The sequence below is a fragment of the Lissotriton vulgaris genome, chromosome 1_1, assembly GCF_964263255.1.
Source record: "Lissotriton vulgaris chromosome 1_1, aLisVul1.2, whole genome shotgun sequence".
NCBI lineage: Eukaryota > Metazoa > Chordata > Amphibia > Caudata > Salamandridae > Lissotriton > Lissotriton vulgaris.
This window is the reverse complement of record NC_141685.1, coordinates 1137976315-1138003640: the sequence shown is the minus strand read 5'-3', so window position 1 is coordinate 1138003640 and position 27326 is coordinate 1137976315. Positions and strand designations below refer to the sequence as shown.

General features: G+C 46.8%; 1 protein-coding gene across 2 annotated transcripts in view; it reads right to left on the bottom strand.

Moving 5' to 3' along the window:
* Nucleotides 1-27326, bottom strand: part of ANKRD52 (ankyrin repeat domain 52) — a 430239-nt gene that overhangs the window by 379123 nt on the left and 23790 nt on the right. For both annotated transcript variants that reach the window (XM_086963824.1, XM_086963825.1), the window contains exon 2: nt 21214-21297. In XM_086963824.1, the coding sequence (XP_086819950.1) occupies nt 21214-21297 (84 nt within the window). The remainder of the gene's footprint in view (nt 1-21213; nt 21298-27326) is intronic.

Here is a 27326-nt window from a genome sequence, read left to right as displayed (position 1 = left end):
GGCGCCGAGTGCCGTCAATGGCGGACCAGATTCGGGGGCGTTCTCGGCTTTTGGCTGACGTAGCGTGACGTCGCCAAAAGCCAAAAATTCTCGGGAACGCCCCCGAATCTGGTCCGAGATTGACGGACAGAGCCCTCTCCCAATGGCTAGCCTCCATTTATGGAGCTAGCCAATGGGAGGAGGGGGCGTAGACCCGACTCCACACACAGATCATAAGATTTTTCCTAGCGCATGCGTACTTCGTACGCATGCATTTGCTAGTCAAAACCTAAAAACATTTAGGATTTCACTTTCTTTATCAGAGAGATAACTACCACACCATTATCTAACCATCTTTCTGCTGTGCGCTGGTGACGTTTTGCAGAATTAAGGGGTTGGCTAATTGTCTGTCACTCAGTCAAGAAGGCTATCTACTAGTAGATTGTGTTTCTGGTGCCTTCAAAGAGGTGGCCCATAATGGGACGGGCACCTCAAAAAACATAACGCACACAATAATTGCCTGTTGATATTAAAAATATTGCAGAGAAGCTATGGCATAGTGCAGTTCACCACTTCAGCCAACCGAGAATCAAAATGTAATGTTCAAGACTGACCAACAGCATTAGTACTGCGAGTGAAGCCCTATCTTCCAGGAAAACTAACAGCTCTCTTCAATAAGTGCAGTCATTACCTCTGCCAGGTCTAGCACCAGCCTGTTTGCTCCCCAAGAAAAAAATTCCCTTCAATGATCGGTAGTGTCACTACTTGAGGAGACTTCAGAAACTGGGGCAAAGCATGCAAGGTCTGCCAGATCTGGGACAACTTTTGAAACCGCATGATGTAAGACTCCTAATCACATTTGGGAAATGGATTTCTACGAAAGTGGTGTTGATCATTTTGGCGGTCACTGAGAAACCACACACTGTTTTTCATGCCAAGTGACAAGCAAAGGTCACCTAGGTGCTAGATGCCATTTGGACTTCCTATAATGAATACGCCTGGTGGAAAAATGTGTTTCAACCCGAATGTTGGCGATGGGACTATCGATTTTCAACTTGATTAAGCCTGATCTGTTCAATAGGTAATGGTCAGACGTGGTCATGAATACATAGCTCAGCAGAGAAGCAACCTTCTGAAATAAGTATCTCTGGCTCTTAGCATGTGCATCTGGTGAATAGTCTTGGCTAGATGTGTTAGAAATGAAGACCTTCTTTAAGATTTTAAATATCTCTCTTGTAAGTTCCATGCTGTAGAAATTCTCTTGGAATAGCACTGCTGCATATCCTCTTTAAAATACTCCTAGCTATCAGGACATGCACAGCATGTAAAGCAAATTGATTTTATTCTGGAAAAACGGAGTAACATGGAGTGGGAGGGGGCAGGGAAGAGAAACAATAAGTACTTTTAGATTCTGGGTTGTGTGGGGAGCATACAAATGGTCAAGCTCCTTGGATGAGGTCATACGTGCGGGGGGAGGGAGGGGAGTCACCACAGAGCAAGCAGCGGGAAAGTAGGGTAAAGATAATTCTTTAGGTGGGTCTCAAGTTCCAACTGAAAGGCTCTAGGGATGGGCAAGGAATTATATTCAGGAGGAGTGAGTTCCGAAGTATGTTGGCTTGGACTGTGGAGGCTAAAAGCTGGGAAGTAAAGCTTTATTTTCTGCAGTTGGCTGAATCTGGGCCATTTTAACTTAGCATGAAGATGTAGGAGGAGATTTTAGTTGGTGAGTAGGACTTCCAAGAGATCCAAGAATCCAATAAAATGTAGACAGAGAGGACGGGGACACAACAATCTACAGGAATCAGGTGTTGAACACAGCTGTTTATGTGTGCAAATTGATATCGGTCTGAAGAGAACCAGTTCAGGACAGAGTAAATAAAGTAAATATAGACAAAGAGGCCCTGCTGAGCAATGGTGTTAAAAGCAGTCCAAGGCGCCAAAAAGAACAAATAGTCTCCCAATGTCTACAGTTCCAAGGACGTCTTAAACAACCCTGATTGTTATGGTTTACTTGCTGGAGCTTCGAGTAGCTGACTGTAATCTGCTTGCTCTCATAGATGATGTTAACTACCCTTTCCAGATTCTAGTTCATGAAAGGGAGACAGGTGTGAGAAGATCAGCTGGCGCCTTCATCTGAATTGTTTTTTTTTATTATTCTGATTTTGAAGGTGACCATTTTTTAGGTCTCCCCGGAGCCAGCGCATGCGCTGCACTGCGAGACATTTAATAAGTGGGTTTTCAAAGTGCTACCCATAGGTTTTTGCTGGCCTCAAGCGTGTGGTTATGCACGCGTGAATGTGCACAGCTGCCATCTGGCTTTCTGTACTGGCTTATTATGCCTTACAGCGCGAGAATCATGCTCCTCTCCTCGCACTACCCCCTGCCTTCTCCCCCTCCCTCCTCATCATCTTCATTTGCTTCTTCTATGGCTGTGAATCATGCTCCTCTAATCGCACTACCCACTCCCTTCTCCCCCTCCCTCCTCGTAAGCTTCATTTGCTTCTTCTATGGCTGTGAATCATGCTCCTCTAATCGCACTACCCACTCCCTTCTCCCCCTCCCTCCTCGTAAGCTTCATTTGCCTCTTCTATTGCTGTGTTGCAGTACCATGACGTACTCATTTCATAATTATTACTCCCTTCTCCCCCTCCCTCCTCGTCAGCTTCATTTGCCTCTTCTATCGCTGTGTTGTAGTGCCATGACGTAGTCGTTTCATAATTATTAATGTTTTTGTGCTTAAACAATTCTGTTTTGTTAGTATTAAAGAAAGACTGCGAACATTTTGAATTTTGAAAATATGTGCTATTTCTCTGTTCGATTACTTTCACTTTTGCTGCTGATGCGCGCGCACCACTAGCATGCTTTTTTTTTTATTTCCCGTGCTTCCTTGCTAACAAGCATATTCATATTTGATAGCCCCCTTCCTGATGGTAAATCTAATGTTATAGTTCCGGATGTGTTCCTGAGAATGCATGTTTCTAGTCTCCTATTCCCTATATGCGTTATTGTATGCCTGTGTTGCATGTGGTCATATACACTCTTGATGTTCACACCAGTTTGTAAGCTGTATTCTTCTGAGGATAACAAAACAATGCAGTTGTTGGAAAGCAGAAGCGGCCTGGTCCATAACATTAACCACAGACAGGTAGCTGTATACAAACCCTTTTCATATGTAAAATGGCTGACCGACTCATAATCGTGGGTAGGGCTTGCATCGCTGTGAATTATTCAAGCCACGGATATGAAATACGAATTTCTGGTGTGACCTAGATTTTCCTGCCATCCTTTTGCACAGGGTGCACACCCACTCATATTTACATCAGCGATTGCTGAGAAAACAGTAACACGACTCCTGTTTTTTCCTTGAGTGGTGCATGTGTAAGATACTGTGGGAGGCAATTGGTTTGATGCATTTGCAAAGGCAGCTTGGACATTTTCCTTACGTCACTGGTACCATGGAGCAAACAACTCGTGGACACTAGGCAAGCACAGAGTTTTGGTCTCCAGCCATCATTTACGATTTATTCGAAAGTGGGTTATATTTCAGGACAGAGCCAATACGGGGAGGTGAAAGCACACAGCTGCACTCTGACTACCTGGCTGCTGATTTCTTTCATATCAGAAAGGAAGGAAGGAGGCGCCCCTTGCACCTCATTTCGAACAGCGTTCAATATATGCAGCTCTACTGATAGAGTATGCGCACATATACCGAAAGGCAGGCCTGATCTCAACCCAAGTAATCAAAACATCACATAAAAGCTGTCCCTGGGCATTCAATGGGAGATCCGTGTGCTTTCACGGTCATGCTATGCCTGACTAAAACAATGCGAATGCTGTTGATACTGCTACATGGAATAGGTGGCAGTCACTCTCTGCAATGTCAACAAGGATGGCCCCCTTCACTCTCTCTGATAAAGTTCGACCCAACCCATTTGGAGCGTTAGTATGGGGTGCAAGATATGCTTACAGCAAACACAAGTCGACAATATAGTCCAAACAGGTTCCTTACACCTAGAATGCATGTCCAAGTCCACTTAGGCGTTTGTGCCTTTAAATGCCAAGAACATGGCAACCATTTTGTGAAACGCCATGACATGGCCAGTTAACGCAATGCTAACGTTTGCTTCTAATAGGCCGATAATGCATCGCCCAACCATCTGTAGATAGCAGCCACATGTTTACTCAAGCGGAGTGAGCCTGCCAACCTCCATATCTGTTCTAAGCAATTCCAGGGCCACCACTCTGGGGGCCCTCAATGGTCAGCATCAGGGCCAATTCTTTATAGAGGGTCGCTGCAACCATGCACCCTGTATGTTCTACAGTACTGTAAGCAATAATCTGCGGTGCGAGTATAATAAAAACACATACACTTGTGTTATTTTACATATCAGTCAATACAGCTGGGAACCACCACTTTTATTCTAAGGAACATGGACTCCTGGTAGGTGGCTCTGCCTCTTCCATTATTGTATATCTTAAAGTTCAGGTAGTGTGGTTTGCTATAAAACTGGCTCCTATGTCACGCATGCCAAAAAGAATGTAATTGTATTTATATAGCGCTTACTACCCCCGACGTGGCATTGAAAGTACACAGCAACAAACATTTTTGTCTAGTCATCACTCACTTTTTCCACTTGCGTCCTTTTTCTTTTTTCTTTTAGCGTAAGCACACAACTCCCGCTTGTTGGCATGGTTACCGAGTTGATCTGTACACTCTTGTTTCTTTTAATGACGGAGGAAAGGCTTGTTGCATCACACATAATTCACGGACTAACCAGGACAGTGGAAATTCCATCTAACCACTTCCAAACAATTTTTAATAAATCGAGTTGGCTTTTAAAAGCATTTTATTTGTGTCAACCGAAAACTGATCCAGAGCACCATTCTGCCCGACTCCCTCAGACGCGGGAAGGGACATTGACAAAGCCTGTAGTAGGGCTGAAGTGTGGTGAACACGTAGAATGGTTATCAGAGTGTGGTCAACCCTCACATAGAGTAAGTGCAGCATAGAACCCTACACAGCTTCGCCTCGTTTTACAGGAAGTAAAATCCCGTAAAGTATGAAACGTAGTCGGGGGGGGGGGGGCGCTAGAGGGCGCACTGCAGCATGGCCGCACTGCCGTGAGGCTCCTGCAGCCCGGAGCATTCATCCGGTCATTTCTCCTAACCATCGCCATTCGCCACTCTGACCCTGGTTTATCCACTGGTAGGCGGTGGACTGCACTCGATCCAATTCCCGAGCTGATCGGAGGTTCCTGGCCGGAGTTGGAGGGTCCGGTAGATTCACCGCTGGGCGCCCTGGAAGTCAGGCGCTCTGCGGCCCGGCGTCTCGGTCCACTTTAGTCCGCTGCCTCACACGAGGGGTGGAGGCCTGATCCCCTCCCCCCTCAGGGACTCTCTGAGACTGCCCGCCTGGACGTGGCTGGCGGCTGTATATGCGGCTCGTGTCCGGGGGCGAGGGGTGTGCAGCGTCATCGTTGGTGTCACCCCGGACTGCAGTGGAGGAGCTGCGGTGGGGGCGCCGATCCACCCCCGGCTTTGGGAAGCGGCCATCACACGGAAGGGAGTGGCGGGGCATGCCTGCCTGCTCGTGCCCCCGTCTGTGGTGATCTCCTGGACGCCTGGACTCCACAAGGTACGAACAGAAGTGGACTGTAGCTGGTGATACAGCTTAAAGTAGTACTGGATGGTCGCTCTGCTGGGGGGCCGTCTCTTCTCCCTTTTGGCGCCATTATCGACACAGCAGTTGCTGCATAGCGGAGCTTGCCTTGCTGGATTTAACGGCGGAGTGCTATACTGGCTATGCTAGTGCCAGCCCCTTCTGACTGCACTAACTACTGGTGCCCCCTGCTGTGTTTTGGTGTGCCACACTGTCTTGGATTGGGCTGCTCTGCTCCTTGGGGGACGGCGTAACTGCTGATGCCTGCGCATTGTCCCTGTTGCACTCTGTAAGTGGCGCTGCCTTCCCTGATCTGTGTTGTGCTGTGGTGGGCCACTGCTGTGTCCGCTCGGACTCCCTTCGCCTGCTGTCGTTGTAACTGCCCCCTGCTTCCTCGGAGGCAGCAGCGTGCTGTGACTGTTGGAGGGTGTTGGCGGTACTGCGTGGATGCAGGACTACTGCGCCCCAATCTTGGATTTTGCTGTGCTGCGTGTCCTATTGGGCGCATGACATTGGTTGGTGTCCGAGGACTTGTACCCGGGGACCCCCTCGCATCTCCTTACTGTGGGAACTGCTGCGGGCTGTGTGTGTTTGATCATGGGGAAGCCGGACAATAAGCAGCCTAAGTTGTCATTTGACTCTGCGGCTTCTAGGAGGGGCGCTCGCTTGGTGCAAGAAGCTGGGAGTTCACGTTCCCCCCCCCCCCCGCCTGTCGCTGATGCTAGTCCGCAGTCCACTGCCCCGGATTTCCAGCAGATGATGCAAGAGATGCGGCAAGGTTTCGCTACCATTGTGGACAAAGTGGATAAACTATCCTCGCGCATGGACGCTGTGGTGCAAAAACTTGATGTCCATGAGGAGCGCCTGACCACGGCGGAGCAACGCATCTCGGATCACGACGACACTACGGCCACTCATACCACTCAGCTGGCGAGGATGGACAATATCCTGAGGGTAATAGCCGCTAAGAATGAGGAGTTGGAGGCGAGGAGTCGGCGCAACAACATACGCGTTATAGGCGTGCCGGAGACGACAAATGTGGGGAAAATGGAGACGTATGTGGAAAGGCTGCTGGTTGGTGCGATTGGAGCGGAAGCGTTTTCCACGCAGTTTATTGTGGAGCGGGCACACAGATCCCTTGGGCCTCGTCCGGCCACGGGCGCGGCGCGGCGCCGCGCCCTATCATTGCGCGCCTCTTGAACTATCGGGATCGAGATGCGGCTCTTCGTGCGGCTCGCACTACCCGCTCGCTCTCCTTTGAGGGGGTCAATTTCACCATATATCCGGACTTCACCCCGATGGTGCAGGAGCAACGACGCAAATTCCTGGCGGTCAAGAAAAAGCTTAGGGACCTGCAGGTGGACTACGCTTTGCTATACCCTGCGAAGCTGAGGGTGACTCATCAGGCGAAGCAGACTTTCTTCACGAATCCACAGCAGGCGGAAGACTTTGTGAAGCGTCTCAAGAGGGGGCGTGCTGCTGCTGGCCGGCAAGACGAGGCGGGACAGGACGGCCACCGCCCGGCGGGAGAGGAGGAGGACGCCTGACCAGGTTTCTAGCGGCCTATGGGCTGGGCTACACACTTTGCACTGCCGCTTCTATGGCTGCTCTTGGAATCTAGGGCTTCGCAGACATGACTGTTGGGAGCGGATGTGTGGGTCGCCGGTGTGATCCGGGATTCCGCTTTTTGAAACGGTTGTTGTGGCGATGGTTGATGATAATACTTTACTCCGGGCACCCACCCCCACACTGTGCCTGAGTCGTATCTTCACATTGCGGCTGAGGGAATGACATAGTGTGAAAGGGTGGTAAGGTGCACCTCTGGTGGACACCCCAACGGGAATACCCCACCATTGTTAAGTTTTTTGTTTGTGCGACTGACTTTCTGGATGGTTGGATGGATGACTGGAGTGTGGGGAGGGGGGGTGGCAGGGGGTCCTGACAGGTCGGGGTTGGTCAGGTGGGTGGGGGGTGGAGGGGGATGCACTGGTGGGTTCTCTTTCGCCTGGTGATTGTACTAGATGCGCGTTGTTCTTTGAATGTACCGCGTGCCTGTTGCACGGTTGTTCTTTTTTGTGTTGGGGAGGGGGTGGTTTATTTCTGCGGATGGAAGACGACATGGATGACTGTGGTAAGCGGTGCGTGGGGTGTGCGGTGTATGCAGCGGTTCAGGTCCGCCACCTCGAGTCGGGAACTGTGTCTGGTGCAGTGTTTCAGCATTTTATGTCGCACATTCCTTATGGGTGATGTCGGTCGAAATGTTAGATAGGATTTCGATTTTGTCTTGGAATGTGCGTCGACTTAATGATGCCAGGAAATGTCGTACTGTGCTGCAATATCTTGATCGGCATGCTGTACAAGTGGCATTACTGCAGGAAACGCATTTGCGCCAGGCACCTGCACATGCGTTCGGTGGGAGGTGGGCTTCAGTGAGGACTTTTTCGTCCTACTCCTCTTATGCACGTGGGGTTGTTATACTGATCAGGAAATCACTTACATTCCAGGAGCTGGGATCACGTATTGACTCAGACGGGAGATATGTGTTGTTGTGGGGGAGGATTGGGCAGATCACTGTGCTTTTTGTGAATTGCTATGCACCGAATGTTGATACACCTGCTTTCTTTCTTACACTATGGGGTCATATTCTTGCGGTTGACGCCTCACATATTGTATGGGGGGGGGGGGGGATTTCAATTTGGCATTGCGGGCCCCTGAGGACAGGTCGGAGGGGAGCTCTCAGTACAATGTCCAGGCCAGGGATGTATTACGGGGCATTGTGGAGGAGGCGGGCCTGATCGATAGTTGGCGATATATGCACCCCATGGGGAGGGAGGGCACACATTTCACAGCGCAGGCCCGTACCTGGGCGAGATTAGACTATGTCTTCCACTCCAGGAGACTTGTGACGGGATTACATGGTGTGGCGCACCTCCCCAGAACGTACTCGGACCACTGTCCAGTTAGGGTCATGTTATCGGTGCCTGGACTGCATAGGCCGCGGCCGCCTTGGAGACTTTTTCCTTCTGCCCTGCTGGATCCCATCTTTAAGGCGGAGCTAGGTGAGGAAGTGGAAGCCTTTTTCCCGAGAAATAGGAGTTCTGTAGACAGTGTGGAAGTGATATGGGAGGCATTTAAAGTTACAATCCGGGGGGTCACGATTTCCAAGAGCTGTGGGGTACTCATGACTATTGTTCGTACGCTTGCGAGCTTAGAGGCTGATTTACTACGTGGATTGCTGGATGGCCCTGATCCTGACATCTTGCATCAGTTTCGGAGTAAACTCTCAGAGTACGAGGAGGAGGCAGCAAGGGAGGCAAAACATAGGGGGAAATATTGGACGGCGAGAAGGTACTGTGAGGGTGAGAGGCCGGGGAAGGTGCTTGCCGCACTTACGAGACATCAGAGACATAGTTCGGATGTGTTGGAATTGGTCTTACCTGATGGCACGCGCTGTAGCGACACGACGGAAATTCAAAACACGTTTATACAGCATTACACACACTTATACACTTCGCAGCAATCGGGAGACGTGAGGTATGGGGGGGTTTCTGGACGATTTGGCGCTCTGCTGGCTGTCCGACGATCACAGGGCGTTTCTGGGTAGACCCCTTGAGGTGGATGAAAACAGAAGTGCCATTATGTCCCTTAATAATGGTAAGGCTACCGGATTGGATGGTTTACCCGCCGAATTTTATAAATGTTACGTGGATGTTATGGCTCCGGTGCTCCGGGAGGTGTTCGAGGAATCACTTGAGGTGGGGAGACTGCCGGGGTCTATGAGGGAAGTTGCTATCACCTCGCTGCTCAAACCTGGGAAGGATCCCCTAGATGTGGGGTCCTATAGGCCTCTATCATTACTCAACTGCGATGTTAAAATACTGGCAAAAGTGTTGGCGACGCGGCTCTCTGAGCTTATGCCCGTTATAGTCTTACCTGACCAGTCGGGGTTTGTGCCTGGCCGGGCAACGTCTCATAATCTTCGAACATTCTTCTCCTTGATTCCGACAATTGCGCCTGAACTCCCGGTGGCTGCTGTTTTTTTAGACGCTTCGAAGGCGTTTGACTCAGTTGAATGGGGTTACTTGGTAGATGTGCTGTGCAGAATGGGATTTCCTCGGATTTTTATCTCATGGGTCAAATTGCTGTACACCGATCCGGTGGCGAGGGTGGTTGTGAATGGTGTGCTGTCCTCCCCTTTCCCTATCACGAGGGGGACCAGGCAGGGGTGCCCCCTTTCTCCCCTCCTGTTTGCCATCGCAATAGAGCCTCTTGCGTGTAGGGTTCGCCAATTACACCAACAGAGTGCGTTTAATTGTTTCCAGCGTCAAATTGGGATATCCCTGTATGCGGACGATGTTACCCTTTATGTGAAGGATCCACAGGTGAACCTTAACGCGATACTGCGTGAGTTTATTGCCTTCAGCGGTATTTCCGGAGTGCATATCAACTGGCAGAAATCCCAATTCTTTCCCCTCACTGCAGCGATTCATCGCTTCCCACTTGACTACCCCCTGGAATGGTGTGATTCGGAGCTACGTTATCTTGGTATTGTTGTGGCCTTGCACAAAGAGGAGACGGTCAGGCTTAATTATGGCGTCGCTATAACCAAACTAGCAGATAACATCACAAGATGGATGTCTTTGCCTCTTTCCATGGAGGGTAGAGCATCTCTGATAAAAATGGTGGTGTCGCCCCGCTTCCTATACTTGTTTCAAAATATTCCATATCACCCTGGGGCGTTTTTTTTCACGCGTCTCCGTTCGGAGCTGCTTCGGTTGTTTTGGGGGGGCAAACAGCCTCGAGTGGCGTGGTCTACATTGACGCTGCCTTATGTCGATGGGGGCTTTGATGTCCCTGATTTTGAACTTTATTATGTTAGCGCCCAGGCACACTATGCGTATCACTGGATTCGTCCCACGCCGTTTATGCCTCAGGTAGCTGCTGAACAGTGAGTTGCTCATCCTCTCCCATTGGAGGGCATGGTGCTGGGGAATGTCGGGGATATAGACACTCACCAGACGACAGTGACGTGTACGATAGATGCCTGGAAGCGAGTTACGAGGGCGCTGGATCTTGCGTTTCTCTACTCACCTGCATTGCCCCTGGTGTATCACCCTGCCTTGTCCTTGTTGCAGGAGACGGGATTCCAACGCCTGTGCAAACGCCTTGTGATACTTACCTGGGGGGACCTTTTTCGGGAGGGCACCTTCCGTACCCTTGAGCAATTTTTTGTGAGTGGAGAATACTCCCCGCTAGAACTGTTCTATTATGTCCGACTACGGCAAGGGCTGAGGTCGCTGCTGCCTGAGTTCCCCAAGGCTTTGCCACTTCATGTGATGTTACTCTCCGATGGGCGTCATTTGGTGTCTAAGTTGTATGGTGCCATCAGGAAACAGCGGGTTGCGTCACCTAGTCGGGTCCGTGAACAGTGGAATGTTGAGCTCGGAATATCTATTACTGATGATCAATGGGCATATTGTTGTGGCGTGACTGCCAATATCTCCTCTAGTTGCCGTTTAAAAATCATACACTATAAATTCATACAACGATTCTATTACACTCCAGCTAGGAAACACAGGTTCCGTTTAGCGGAAGACGATCGCTGTGCTCGGTGTCATGCGGCGGGTGCCGACTTCCTCCACTTGGCATGGGAGTGTGGGGCCATTTCAGAGTACTGGGTCCAGGTTCATGACGCCCTTCGGGTCATGACTGAGGATGGGGTGCTGTTCGACCATATGGTCATATTGTTGGGTTATACCAAAGAGGTGCTGGCGCTTTATCGTAGATTTGTGGATGTGACTTTATTGTTGGCGAAACGGCGAGTGGCCTGTTGTTGGGGGCGGGGCAGGGTACCGCAGTTCGGGGACTGGCTGAAGGATGTCCTCTATTGTCAAGACCAATTTAATGTATACGCAGAAATGATGCCGGTTCGCTGTAGGCCTAGAGACTTTTGGAGCCCACTGCAGGTGTACCTACTTACCAGGGCTGTACAGGATTCTGATTCGGACAGTGAGGATCGGGTTGGGGTGGGTTGACGGGGTTTCGCTTGATGGGACTACACTTCTATTTACGACACGCCAGGTGACACGGTGGCCGGGTAGGTCTCTCTATACTGCTGCTTATTTACTTGTATGGGTTTTAATGTACATTCATTGTGAGGGGGGCGGGGCCTCCTTGCCTGCTCTTCTGTAGTGATGTTTGGACTGCCTCAACTCAGGGACTGATGACCTATGGGTTTGCACCCATTGTACTGATACTGTTATTCCTGTAGGGGTGTATGATTGTTGCCCACGTTATTGATGTACTCATATGCTTTGTACAGATGTGTTGCACCTCCTGTCTTTGCTGATATTATGACCTCGCTTCTGCCTACCCTGTTCCCCATTTGGACTTGGCATCTGTCCTTCCCATGTACGCTACTGCATTGCACTGTTCTCTGACTCTTCATATGCTTGATGTATGCTGCACTGTTGTATCTTGCTTGTCTTCCAATAAAAAGGTTTAAAAAAAAAGTATGAAACGTAGTCAGTTATCTCTAAGCTCTCTTCAGGTAAGTCTCTGGTGTCAAAGCATTAGAACCCTTCGGCGACTGCCTCGTGCCCTTCCCTCAGTCCCTCTCTCAATTGAACTGTGCATATTTTAAATAAAGTGCTTTATTTATGTTTCGATTCTTCAAAGTTGGGAGTCTCACATGCGTACAGTATATTCTAGCTTGATCAACAATTCAATAACTAGTCTACTGTAAATCCTGTGCTTCTCTTATTAACATTTCCTTCTGAAATTATCCACATTGTCGTATTATTTTCTGATTTTATTGCTTACTTTTTAAAACACTACCGCAAAGATGTGTGCTTCTTTTTTTGTAATCGTAGGGTGTGATGTTTTTTTTTAGACCCCCACTAATTCAATTCTTACATGTGATCAGCATTTCCTGTCTAGCTCCCGAGCGTGGCGCAGTAAGATTTCATTTAATACTATGTGCACTTATTAATGTATTGCTTTCAGATGTCATTTTATTGGACGCAACCGTAATCAATGCATCCGTAGGGAGTTAGATATTGTTCTTCGTGGCAGCGATATGCATCGGCGCTTTGTACTTCAATTTCACAATTTCCTCTCACTTTTCAGCCTGACGTTCAATGTTTTTGGTTATTGTCTCGTGAGGTAACTTCTAACTCGTTCCCTTTCGTGTAATACGGTCCTGTGGGACGTGTGTTCTACATCGTGACTTCCTTCTCTCGCCTCCTGAGTGCAGCTGGGTGTTCCCGAAGTGTCTGCATGTTCCTGGAGACCATAGCCCCGCTGGTTTGTACGACAAGCAGGCTTTTCGCGATTTTGAGACTCGTAAGCTTCCGGGGAAATCTAAAGAAGCACGCAACGAGCGTTATATATTTGTTTTACTCACCTGTAAAGAGAAGCAGCCCCCCTCTCGCCTCTTCTTCAGGCTGCAGTGCTTATCAACCAGGCCTCCTGTGTGTCTCCAAGAGTCTGGACTCCAGGCCTGTCCTATGTGTGCAGCATATGAGCTGCTCAGCTAAAACCAACATCAGTTGCTCCGATTTTATGCCACAAATTAATGTCAAAGTATTAACCTTTGATGCGAAATGGACGGATACCCTTCTAGTTGGTGAATTGCATAAATAAACCGGAAAACTTGGTATCAATCCCTTCTTCCCACTCTTGACAAAATTGTGTGATCCTAGGCAAATATTTAATTGAAGCAAGCTCCTTTTACTTCATTCACAGAAATGACCGCAAGTTTAAATGCACGAGCACGGGATGTGCTCTGCACAAAAACCTCTTGTAGTAGACGACGTACTTTTCATAGGTAATAATGTAGCTCCATGTTTTAAAATAATCTAGGTCATGTGCAGGGTACATATGACCACTAACCTGCCTCTTAGTTCACACGTGGCATTGTCACCAGGGTGGGAAAGGGGAGACAAGGATGTTATGCATTGGCATAGCCAATAGGTCTCGCCTTTGGGACCTTATAAGTGTTTAGCCATGCAACATTTGATGTTGTTGCACCAAGGATATTGTGCTGCATAACCAAATGCTTATAAGGTCCCAAAAGCGAGACCTATTGGCTACGCCAATGTTTGTTTAATGGGGTGTTACAGTGTCATGCAGAAGAGAGAATTTGATGAGGAGAAGGTGAATGAGTGGTTTGGCAGACACGCTTTGAAGAGTGAAGTTGAGATGAGATCCATATCGACTATGGTTTTAAAAAAGCTTACAATGTTGGCAAGCGCCAGCGGCCAAGTTCAGAAGTAGGCGGGTTTGTGACTGTGTAGTTTTGCTATTTCTCAGATGGGTGTGTGAGGGCAGCGGTATTCATTTTTCCAGTGAAGTACAGATTCATAGCAGGGAAAGATGTTGGTGTATTTTTTTTACTGAGTGGGCGTGGAAACATTTGCCTGACTGCCTTGAAGTCAGACATGAATCAGTGGTTTGCTTGAATTATGTTGAGCTTGTAGTTAGATTCGCCTCTGTTTACTAGCTGTATGTGGTGTGAGCTGCTCGGTAAGTATTGAGGAGTTTGAGAGTGTTATTTACGCCATTTTTTAAATCAAATCTATATGTGCCTGTCTTCTTGTTCCAACACTTTTATGTAACCCTTTCAGACTGAGATTTTTTCAGCTACTGGGGTGTGGAGGTCTGCAGTGACTCGCAAGATGAGTAAAACAGACATTTAAAAACTTTTTATCCATGATTGTGGATTGATTTACTCTGTAGCGTGTCACCCCATCTTCACTGCTAATATCACTTCCTGTCGTTAAAAGATCACAAAGTTAAAATTACCACATTTCAAATGGCAAATCCGATCTACATTTAAAACTTTTAGACTGTGTTATTTTATGATGATTACATAACAGTAATTTAGAGTGATGCAACCATATCTTCAATGAATGAGACCTTGTGAAATGTAACTAGTTATCATGTAAAGCGCGTTAATACCTTTTACATCATGTTTGCGCTATACGAAAACTGCAGAAAAATGCACACACAGATAAAAACAAAAGCATTAACATAAAAGGAGGGACAAATAGATACTCATTTAGTATCTGATTTTTGCTAAGTGAAAAGAGAAAATCGCAACTTCACCCGCTTAAATTGCGAGACCCTAGGCACATATTTTATTTCACCCAAACTCCCCTTTCTTCATAATCACTTATGAAAGCACTTTCATATATGTGAGTTCAGAATACCAGCCGTACAAAAACCGATTGTTTGATTTAATATTCTATAATGTTTCGACTCTTGCTGGTACAGGATGCCATTAGCTTTGGCAAGAGGAATCCTGTTAGTACAAATTATCATTAACTTGGACAGGCAGTCTCTTGCTGGTACATGGTATTGTAGACTTTGTGTTATGTTACTGAGATTTGTACATGCATGAGTACCAAATGGTGTCTTGGCGCTAAACTTTTCCATCATTCATCTCCACAATAAGTGACCTCACTGGTTTCCAGCCAAAACCATCTTTAAAAGAAGCCAAGCAATAAGACTAAATTTCCCATCATTCATCTGCACACCACCCACCATCCCCTGCACTTTTCAACTCCCAGGACCTACTTAGTGGTGGATGCAGCTTGGACGTGCAGCAGGCATGCGGAAGGCACGCCAAAGGCAACCCCATCTGCCCCTAGGCTGTGCCTAGCGCCAGGAACCCAGGCCCTCCTCCTACTCACCAGTAATCTGTCATGCTCTAACACACTCTCAAACTCCACCGCTGCTTGCCACACTGCTGTCACACAACACAACACCAAGGGAGTGTTCATATGCTGCTCATGTAAGTTTGCATACACTCAGCCACACCCTACATCCACCACCCCTGCACCAACAGAACCCAGCACCAGAAGCACTCTCACATACCAGCCACCCTCTCATAATGACCAACCACTACCCATGCAACACACTACACTCCCATGCATGCTCTTCAATATGCGATCGCCAAACACACCACAGAGATATGGATCTACTGCATGACCACCATTTGCACTTGCTCTTTCTCAAGGAAACATGGCTAAACCCAAACTCTGTACCGGACTTCGCTGCAGCCATCCTGCTGGCTACAACATTGCCACACAAGATCGTCAGCACAAGCCCAGAGGCAGAGTCGCTATCATATTCAAAGACACCATCAGCTGCACCATCTACATGGACACCCTCATCACCTACATGAACCGCCTCGCATTCAAGCTACACATCACAGCCAACCTCTCCCTGGGCATAACCCTCATATGCAGACCAACTGGATGCTGCACCAATTTCGCCAGCGGCATCACAGACTTCGGCGCACCCTTTATCATCCCCAGCAGCACCTTCATCCTCTTTCAAGACCTTAACTTTCAACTAGAAGACCACACCAACCCAAACTCTACGACCCTGTCAGGCCTCACCATAAGCGAACCCAAGTCCTACGGATTCACCTTTGCGGATGCGGGCTTGTCCGCTCCTCTACCCTTCGCCCCACACACATTCCAGATGGCAGACACCACTTTCCGATACCTCGGGATACACATTTATAGGGATGCCGAAGTGATGATAGATGGCAATCTCGGGAGGGCCATAAGAGCACTGAAATCGCAAATCCAATTTTGGCTGTCGCTGCCCCTTTCGATAGCCGGCAGAGTGGCCATCTCCAAAATGGTAATGCTTCCCCGCCTCATTTACTACTTCACCAATCTGCCATTCCTGATCCCTGCAGCGACATTTAAAACTCTAGACACACTACTCACGGAACTTGTGTGGGGGCCGGGGCGCAGGCGCATAGGCCTAACTAAACTACAGCTCCCCTCTGGATCCATAGGCATGGGAGAACCGGACTTCAGGGCTTACAACTACGAGTGCCAACTACAATGGCTGGCCTACTGGATAGCGGGTCGCAACCTCCACGAGATTAACATGACGGAGGACGATCATGCTAAAGGGGGAATCCATACACTGCTCTTACCCCGCTCGGACCTGCCGAGAGATGCCCCACCGCTCCTCCGACTAGCTGTATCATACTGGCGGAAGGCAATAAAATACACGTCCCCGATGACGTCCTATGCCCCCACGATTCCGCTTTTGGGAATCCCACTAGAGTCGGGTCCGCTCACAACGAACAAACTTATGTCCTGGCACGACGCTGGGGTGACGCATGTAGGTGACCTGTTTACTGAGGGACATCTGTAAATTGATACTTGTATAGCGCACTACTCACCCGCAAGGGTCTCAAGGCGCTTGTACGAATACCGCTGTGGAACCCATCCTGGCTTTCCCTGTGAGGCGTCCACTCCTGGGCACCCCCAAGGTGGAGGCCAGGCATCCTTAGCGTTGTGGGGGCCGTTGTGGAGATTAAGCAAGCTATTGCCCAGAGTTGCAGAGTGGGACTCCATGATTAGAATAGGCACCGAGGCGAGAATTATCAGGTCCGTGGAATTTTGAGCCCAAGACCCGCCAGGCGGGGAATTGAACCCTGGTCCCGGGCTCGACCTCTGCATCAGGGTCTGCCGCTCTAATCACTGAGCCACACTACTTCAGGGCCACGCATGGTGTTCCTGGATGCTCGTTCCTCCTGCATGCTGGCCTTCGCCATTATGTAACGCGTAGGTGGGCACCTGAGGGGCGAGAACCACTTACAAACCTCTTGACAACGATGCAATACCTCATGGGGACGGGTGGCCACCTAACTAAGTGGCTCACCGCTAGCATCAGAACAGGGAGGGCAATCCCTCTGTCGCCTCTCAGGTCGAAATGGGAAGGAGATATAGGGAGGCCACTGAGGGAGAAGGAATGGGAACGTGTCCTCCAGTTTCCCAAGAAGGTAGCTAGGAACCCCAAGTTCAAGTTCATCCAGCTGATGTTGCTACATAGAGCCTACTTGACCCCACACCGCATACACATGATGTTCCCTGATGCAGTTGGCGTATGCCCCCGATGCGACACAGATGACGCATTGCTAATACACATGCTGTGGCAATGCCCCAAGCTGGGTTACTACTGGACTACTATTAGTGACATGCTTGAGGGAGCAGGCTCCCTGCTCCAACCACTCACCCTAGAATATGCACTCCTGGGGCTGGGACCATCGGCACGCACAAGAAGCGTAGCAACACGTTTTACTGACATGGCCCTATTACTAGCGAAACGAGCAATCACGATGAGGTGGAAGTCACCTAGGCCGCCTGATCCTGATTTATGGAAGGCGGAGGTGACGCGATGGGGTAGGGCGGAAGGTGAAGCACTGCAGCGAGAGGAACGCAGAGGCCTCAGGAAAACACCGATTTCGCTGGATTGGTTTGCCATTGTGGGAATGTTTGAAGCAGGGGACGATGGGGACTCTAATGACTCGTTGCACATGTAATACACACGTCCTGCCATTCTTGAGATTCCATGTACCGTCACGAACTGTGGTGCACTTGGAGATAGTATGGGAAATCCCGAACTGCTATTGACTCTACCCCTGCCTGTGTGGATAGACTTTACCGCAATACACAGTAACATGGGTGTGGCCGATGTACATTCTATGTTTATGCGCATGCAAAAGGAGTGTCGGGAGGGATTCTTGAGGGTGGGTTTATTTCGAATCGTATGGGTTTGTTATGTTCAATCAATAAGGAAAAAGATCAAAATCGAAATGTACTATGTACCTGCAAATACTGTGTAAGCGGAAACATGTTACACCCTGATTTATTGATGCAATCATACCTTTATGTTTTTGCTCTGATCACTATGCTAATAAACAGATTTTCCAAAAAAAAAAAAAACTCTACGACCCTTTTAGAAAACCAGGGCCTTATTCTGCATGTTACCAAACACATCCACATGCCGGATATCTATTGGATTCCTTTTTCTCTTCAATCAGCAGTATCACAGTTGACAAGCCAGTAACTATGACCTGGAAAGACCATGCCTCGTCAGTTTCAGCATACTCATCCTGCACCATTACAGACCAACAATCAGCAGGCCAACCTGCCACAGCTGGAAAGCATCACAGAAGAGGACTGGGCTTGGGTCCTCTCCGCACACCAGCCAGAGCGCACCAGAAACTTGCTCTAAGTCATCAAGAACCTAAACAGCGGGATCATTTAATGTGTCAACAGCCTGGCTCCCCTCAAGCGCAAGAGCTAAACATAATGGCAGCTGGTACACAGAGGAACTTCGGCTGAGAAAACGCAACTGCAAGCAATTGAAGCACAAATGGAGAACAAGTCAAGACACGACGTATAAAGATATGTTTAAATCCGCCCTAGGACACTACCACCAGTAGGTTTGGAACACCAAGCGTACAGCTCTTGCAGACCACACGGACACAAACAGCAGCATGGAAATCTTTGCTATCAAAGATGTCAATGCGCCTCCTGCCACCTCCAGCAACATCAACCACTCGCAAGACCTATGCAAGAAGCTCTCAGAATTCTTCCACCTCCATATACAGCAACTTCGAAGCGCAACCGGAACCCGTTCCTGTTGCAACTCAACTTCACATCACTGCTGAAGAACAAACCTTGAATTGTGGCTTGCCGTCACCACCACAACCATGAAGACCATCAACTCGGGGACCCATCTGACTGTTGTGCCCACCACACCTTCACCAAAGGACTCCTACCAATTAATGAAGCACTAACACCCATTCTCAATGTACAATGCCTACATAGACTCAGACACATTCCCAGGCATCTAGAAATATGCTGTCATGCCCTGCTCAAGAAACCATTCGCTGACCCAGCCACGCTCCCAACTACAGACAAATCTCCCTCCTCTTATACACGGCGAAGGTCTAAGAAAATCAAATCAACTGATGCTCCACCAACCAACCAGCTGAGCAACCACCAACCACCAACTCCTCAACGCTTAGCAGTCCGGATTCAGGCTCAACCGCAGAACAGGAACAGCACTCATCGCCGCCAAAGGCGACATCCGCATGGTCCTCAACAGAGAAGGCGCAGTAGCCCTCATTCTCCTGGACCTCTCTGTAGCATTAGACAGTGTCTCACATCCTAGCCTCATCAAGCGCCCGCATGCGATTGGTATTCAAAGACCCGCTCTCCGCTAGATCTGCCCCTTCTTAACGGACAGAAAACAAGCAGTCAGCCTGGCACCTTACTCCTCGGAAGCCAACAAACTCATCTGCAGAGTGCCTCAAAATTCACTGCTCAGTCCACCCTCTTCAATGCATACATGATCCCTCAGCCAACAATATTTGTGCATGCAACATGAACATCCTCTCCTACACCAACGACATGCAATGAACACTTTCCCTCACAGACAATACACAAAGACATAGATATAAGTTTACCACCTGCATTGCCGAAATCACTAACTGGGTGAAAGCCAAACTCAAAACCGACACAACAGAAGTAGTGATCTTCAGAAAGAACACCTCACTATGGGACACCAACTGGTGGCTAGCCTAATTCGAACCCACACCAATTACCCACACCAGGAACCTCCAAATCATAATCAAAAGTAAACTGACCACACAAGTCAAAGCTGTCACTGCATCCTGCTTCCACACTGTGCAGAGGCATATCTTCAAATGGCTCCCAAGCAACCCCAGAAAAACGTCACTCGCCCTAGTCACCAGTCAGTTGGACTACTGTAACACCCTCTACGCCAAGATCACTAAGCAACTCACCAGATGACTACAAGCCATCAAGAACTCTGCAGCCAGACTCATCTTCAAACTTACACAAAGAATTCAGAACACACCACACCTCAGTGAGCTCCATTGGCTCCTGAGACACAAACACACAACTTAGGCCCCATCTACCTGAACAGTTGCATCACCTTACACCAACCACCCATCCACCCCTCTGCGAGACTCCTACTTGCACATATCCCAAGCATACACAGAACCAGATCAGAAGGATGGGTGTTCTCTAACATTACTTCTAATACGTTTAACAAACTCCCACTCAACTTCCGAACCTCACCCTTTCTTCTTGAACTCAGCAAGAAGCTGAAGCTCTCGTTTTTCAATTAACCAACCTACCCTAGGTAGGGCTAGGCACACACAACCAGCACAGCACCAGGATACCCTTACGGTTGACAGTGCACTTTACAAATACACAGAACAGGACAGTAGATTCACATGCTTCCCTCTTGTTAGTAGAGGGAGACAACATCTTAAAAAACATACTTTTGCTGTTACTTGGCGACATTAGCTTGGACAACAGGGCTCTTGCTGACACACAAAAATAAGTGTGGGCAAGAGTGCTCTTGCTGTACAGGGTAACATTAGTGTGGTCAAGCAAGCTTTTGCTGGCACATGGTAACATTAGTTGGGGAGCATGGTAACATTAGTTTGGACACTAGGACTGTTGATAGGTCAGGACACCATCAGTTTGGAAAAGTGGACCCTAGCTGGTTTAGGTTGACAATCGCTTGAACTACACATACCTTTGCTGGTATAGGGTGACATGTGCTTGGATCTTACTGATATTGGATAATATTAACATGCCCAAGCAAACCCATTACCAGGCCCAAACTGAATCTTGGTTGGATGGGATAAACATTAGCTTAAAAATGCAGAATCGAACTAGTTTAGGATAATTTTATATTAAAAAAAACCATGAACTCACCAACACATTGATGTTCTCCTTCTGGCTGAGCAACAGTTGCACTTCTTCTACATCTCTGTTAAATATCGCTTGGACCAGAGGCGGCTAGATGAAGAGACCAGAAACAGGTAAAGACGCTAACATAAATCCACAATGCAATACAAAAATAAAAGGCTTACAAATGACCTCCCAAGATGTTCTTTGGGTGTTTGCTCATGTTGACAAAAATTGGTAGCTTAGATGGTGGGAAAGGGGAGGCTCTTGTTAGGTTCCGTAATGTGGACAAAAAAGAATACACTCACTGTCCTTGTGGAGACATAACCAACATTCCTCAGTAGCATCAGCCTTCCCTGACTGAAGTCTCTTGAAAAAGCCAATAAAGCTGCAGAGATTTCATTTGACCACCTTTGGCTTGAGACAAGTTACAGAACATTGCCATGGATACAAAACTCAACAAACATCTTAACTTATAAAGTTGAAAAAAGCTATTCCCGTAAATAGCAGAACATTATGACCAATGGGGCCCTGCTAACCTTCCCCATCCAGGAAACCATGACGCCAGAGCAGGTCATTTCCATAACAGACAAAGCCTGGGATTAAAACGCCCCTACAAGGAAAAGGTGCCCCTGTTACAAATTGAAAGAGAAGCAATGATGCGATTTGGAGCTATGAATGTAATGCTAAGGACACTTGGCTACTTTTGCAAAGATCTCCCAAAAGCTTAAACAGTACCTATATACTTATAAGCAGTTTTGACTCTTTCAAGTAACACAACTATACCCAAACAACCGATATGGACAAAAAGCACACATATCTCTCCCTACCTCTCCTGCCTACCTCAACCATCAATTTATTTCTTTATGTTCCTTGATTCCCCCTTAGCAACTTTCCTCTCTTGTGATACAATTTAAAAGCTTTTTTTATCAATTGTATGGTTTGCACTTACAACAGGTTTTCTGCAGTTGTTACATATTATTTATAGGTTCTTTGCTTATGCTCAGTCCCAAAATGTGACACCTCATCTCCCCTACAGTGTATATCAGACTACAAAGGCTGGTGGGCCACCTAAATCTTTTTTTGCCAACACAGAAGGTGCAATGACCCTCAATCTAAGAACACCTACAACAATATCTCATCACAGTGCACCCAAAATAATCACTGCAAAGTATTTTGGGGGGAAAAACATACAGAATACAGGACAAAACAGAGAAGAAATAGCTCTACTGTCTTTTGGAAAGGCAGAACTTCTCTTTTTATCATATTGCCAAAAAAAAGGCAAAATTGTTACAAATTTTGAACTAATGCACCAGGGTGGTTAATTCAGCTTTTTTAGGTGAATAATTTCCACCTTCAAATTTCTCTCCTTTTCCCAGACCAAGCGCAACATGGTTCACCTGCACCCTCTTTCTTTTAGTTACCTCTTATAACACACTAACCACTTTAAACAGTGCAGGGAGTAGACTGTTTTCTCAAGGGTCTTTAACACATATATTGAACTTAGATAATCGCACCTAATGTAACAATAGTCGCCATTATTCCAGTTCAAAGCAAAACCAAAGGGGATGATGGACGGAGTGTTGAACATTGCTAGCACTCACCCCCAGTCAACTGATCTGGGTTTAATACATCATCATTCTTTAGCTCACTCCGCCACTCCAGTTCAGACATGGCCATATGCAAATCAGTCTGACCCTGTGCCTCATGGGAAAAGTCCAGCCCGAACTGCCAAGCCATGTCTTCCCTGGACCAGAAACAAGCAGAATACAAACCCATGCAAGAAAGCTGGCACTTGAACTGCTCTAGCAGATATCGAAACCAAGGGATTTTTTTTAACTTTGTGCTAAAGATTTAATTAAATAATAAAAATCTGCCATTTACTTAACATCTTGGTATGGGTGGTTGTCTGGGTTGCTCAGAATCAACTGCTAACTGCGGGTATCCCTAGGGAAGAACAATCATTGGTGTGACCCTAACAAACAGCAACATGTGTAGCGATCTCAGTGTGTGTCACTTATCCCAGTGTTCCTACCATTGCCTTGGTGTTTAGTGAAAGTGCATATCTATCCCACTATCTTATTTCAAGTTTTCCTGCCCTTGTGTCGGTGTTTTAAAAAAAACAAAAAATCTATTTGTTGAAGTTCTCACACTTTGAACACCCCCCCCCCCCCCCTTTTATCTGTTTCAAAGTATCAACATCCTAACCCGGTTATAGCATTCCCTCCCGGTACCTCTGCCATCCATTGCACTTGCATCCATTTTTTTACCATCTCATAATATTTGTCTCTGCTATCCCAACATACTTGTTTCCCTATCCCTTGTTTTACATTTCCCAGTATTTGAGTCCGCTTTGCAGGTGGTCATGCCCCTCATCGTTCAGGTGTATCTGTCCCAGCATAACTGCTAAGGTTTCCCTCTCCCAGTATACATGCTCTCCTTGCCCCATTTTCTGCTGCCTTCCTTGTGCAGAGGCTGTGCCTCCCAGTTGTGGTGCATGTGTTGCCACATATGTACATTTTGTGTTAACCTTCACTAGTGTATACTGTCTTAGTGTTTTATCTTCCTGTCCCCATGTCCATGCCTGACTGTCCACACTTACTTAGCCCAGAGTTTGTTCATGCCTCCCCCTTTGGTAAAAGATAACAGGCAATAGGTCTCGCATTACTGAAAGCTTGAGCTTATTGGCGTTGCAAATAATAATGATTTTTTTGTCAACAAATATACCAGCAGTAACAACAACGGTGCTTTTAAAACAAGCATTTGAATTGCAATAGGTCTCACATTAGGAAAGTTTGAGCTACTGGTATTGTAAATGACAATTTTTTTATTTATGTGTTGGTTTTGAAAATAGCGAAATTAATAGCTTTGTCATTTACAATGCCAATAGTTATAACTTTCGCAAATCTGACACCTATAGCGTTTGTAATGCAATATGTGTTGTATTTACGTGACGTAGATGTATTGATATTACAAATACCAATGGCTTTTGTTTTTTTAAAATAATTAATACTTAAATAAAAGTTATTGTAATTTATAATGGCAATAGCTTAAACTTTTCTAAATACCTTTTGTGAAGATTATGTTCAGTGTATTTTATTGAGATGAAAATCCAAGAACAGAAGTGAAATATTAACATTTTTTTGTGACATTTGTAATAAAGCTTGAAACATTGAGAGAACATATTTGAACCAGTTGTTGTTGAATGGTTGCAGATTGATGCTGTGGTGGCGCTGAGTGATGTTGTGGCGACGAGTGATGCTGTGGTACTGCATAGTGATGTTGTGGTGCCCCTGAGTGATGTTGTGGTGCTCCTGAGTGATGCTGTGGTGGTGCTGAGTGATGCTGTGGTGATACGATAGAGTGAGTGCAATAGATAGATAGAGTGAGGGCAATAGATATATAGAGTGAGGACAATAGTGAGGGCGGTAGAGAGATAGATAGAGTGAGTGCAATAGATAGATAGATAGATAGATAGATAGATAGATAAATGGTTGTGTGTGTTTGTAAACAACAAGAAAAGCGGATATCAAAGGTAGGGTGGAAGGGAACGAGCATATGGGGTGTGCGCGATAACTAAAGTTAATTGTTGTAAGAGGGAGAGCAGGAAGTGAGGCTGAGCGCGCGCTGGCGAAAGCAGTCTGCTGCTTTCAAGTCCGATGCCAGATGCCAGCTTCGCACTTGAATGCCTCACATGCACTGGCCATAAACGCATTCCAAAGGTCTTTGGAGCATTTTCTGGTGCCCTTTACTAAATATCTCGCCAACAAGCATTGCTAAAGCAATGCCTGAGGCTCGACCTAAAAAATACTCCAGTGAAGGCCCAGCTTCAGCCTTAGTTGGGCCCCAACCACACAACTGGCCACAGTAATCTAGCATAAAGCCTGCGCGTACCACACGTCAATTGACCAGACTCCAAAGTCAGGGCATTTGTAAATAGCTGACTCTCAGACCAAAGGATCTCTCTTCAGAATGTGTCCACCGTCTCACACAGATCGCCTGCTTTTAGTACCTGCTTTTCAGGCATCCTCAGGAGAGTCTGAGGGCCCCCCATGGACAGAGAATCACAACAAAGCTTTCCTCGTTGATGCACAACACCTTTATTTTAACATTTCTGCACCCTTACTGTGGTTTCAGAGTGTGCAGAAGTAGTTATAATGTGGAAAGTTGCCACAGTATAAAACCTAAAATCAACTGCTGGTAGTACCAGGAGTTCTTGATCACCGCAAACCTTAGGAAAACCATTTGGCCAATATTTGCTCAAGTTGAGCTCGGGCGATTCCATATCATCACTCTAGGACAGCGTTTTAAAGTTTTCATGAGCAGTGCTAAATTGCATTGCGTTGCGCGAGTGCCCGTGGAATGTGTAGTAAACGTGGACCCTTGTGCTTTCCCTTTGTAGCTAGTCATGCTGTAGGATTTGCTCCTTCATGGACTTATGCTATCATTGCATTCCTTGCTATGGGCATTTTAGTCACAAACCCTTGTGTGCATCCACATTTTTAAGCCAAGCCATAATGTGTGCATACAAAAGTTATGCATAGAACTTCAGTTTTGTGTCTAATGCCCAGTTTATGCGTGAACAGAGTATCATATTTTCTGGCATATCTCAATTTATGAACAGGAAAAGTGAAATGGACGTATACAACCTCGTTACGCTTGCCAGCAGACAGATCTGGCACAAAAAACACTCAAAGAAATACCCTGACCACTAGGTAATAGCTCAGTGTTTGCACAATATTCAGTGTTTTCCATAATTTATTCACCATTTTAAGGGAAATGTTCTTTAGACTAATATTACCATAATATTTTCCTTTCAACAGCACTGGTTTTGCCACTAACATTATTACGCCTCCAAAAAACAGGGTCTGAATACAACTTGCACTGCATGATGATTTCAACTTGGGCACAAGTACAGTTTGTAGCCATTTAGGATTATTGTATTGTATTGTAATTCCGCTTTTTCGGTGAGTAGCACGCTACTCAGGAACTCAGTAGTGCTTTATGAGCCAGGTATACTCATGGGACTTTATTTGTTCCACATGATGTGTGCTAAAGCTCTCACACATGGTACCACTTTGTCACATTATTACAATACAGCAAGGATATTGCATGCTATAAGATTCATCAGCCATCAACCGGGTTATACAAACATTATGCAGGACCCTGGGAAACTACTGGTTTGCATTTTCAAAACGTTTCAATGGTTTAGAAGCACATTTGCTAGAAATAATAAGAAATAGCTAGGTGCAATGCTGAGGTAAAGTGATCCAGCTGGGATGTGCTAAGTGCCAGGACTTTAAGAGGGGCGGATCTTTCTCGGTCAAAGTCCCGGAAGTTATTAAAAACAGACATTGAAACAGATCCCTATTGGGCCCTATGCTCAAGTCCTTAACATAACTGGCAAAAACATGAATCGATTTATGAACAATGACTGTAAAAAACTTGAAGTTAACCATCTAAGTGATTGAGTTCCTGCTTATATTTCGCACGTTTTGAGTCGCAACCCGGTGTTTATAACGGGCCACATTTAGAGCTCTGGAGCGGAGGCTGAAGGCAGTAGGAGTTATCACATCACCTGTCAGTGGTGTTCAGAATACATGGTCATCCAATCCTTGGCCTCACTGTAAAGGACTCAGAGCAATGGTCATTATTCCAGTTGCAGTTGTGTTTCTGTGCAGGATTATATGCGTGAATGATGTGTACAGTTGTCAAAATATTTTCAAGTCCAAACTAAAAGAACATGAAGAGCTTACAGGTTTATAGGAGCGATGTGGGGTTGAGGATGTTGAAGGAAAGGACATGCAAGGAAGTGCATTCAGGAGATGGTTAAAAGAGGGTGCTGAAGAGGAAAGAGATGAGGTGTAAGATATGCAGATGTGAGCATAAAAAGGGAATAAGTATCTGAAGACCACTACCCCCTCAGTAATGTTTATTTGTCTCAATTTTAGAAAAGAAACATTTTCAATATTATTTACAACAAAATTAATGGTGTTACTCAATTATCTTAAACAGAAAACAGCCATTGACAAAGTCAATAGCCCTGGTTGGTTTAAGGTGTATGTCAGTTGTTGGGTTATATATCTGGGTGCAATAACACAAAGGTCAGAGAGGAACCAAAAAACTGGTTGGGTGGAGCA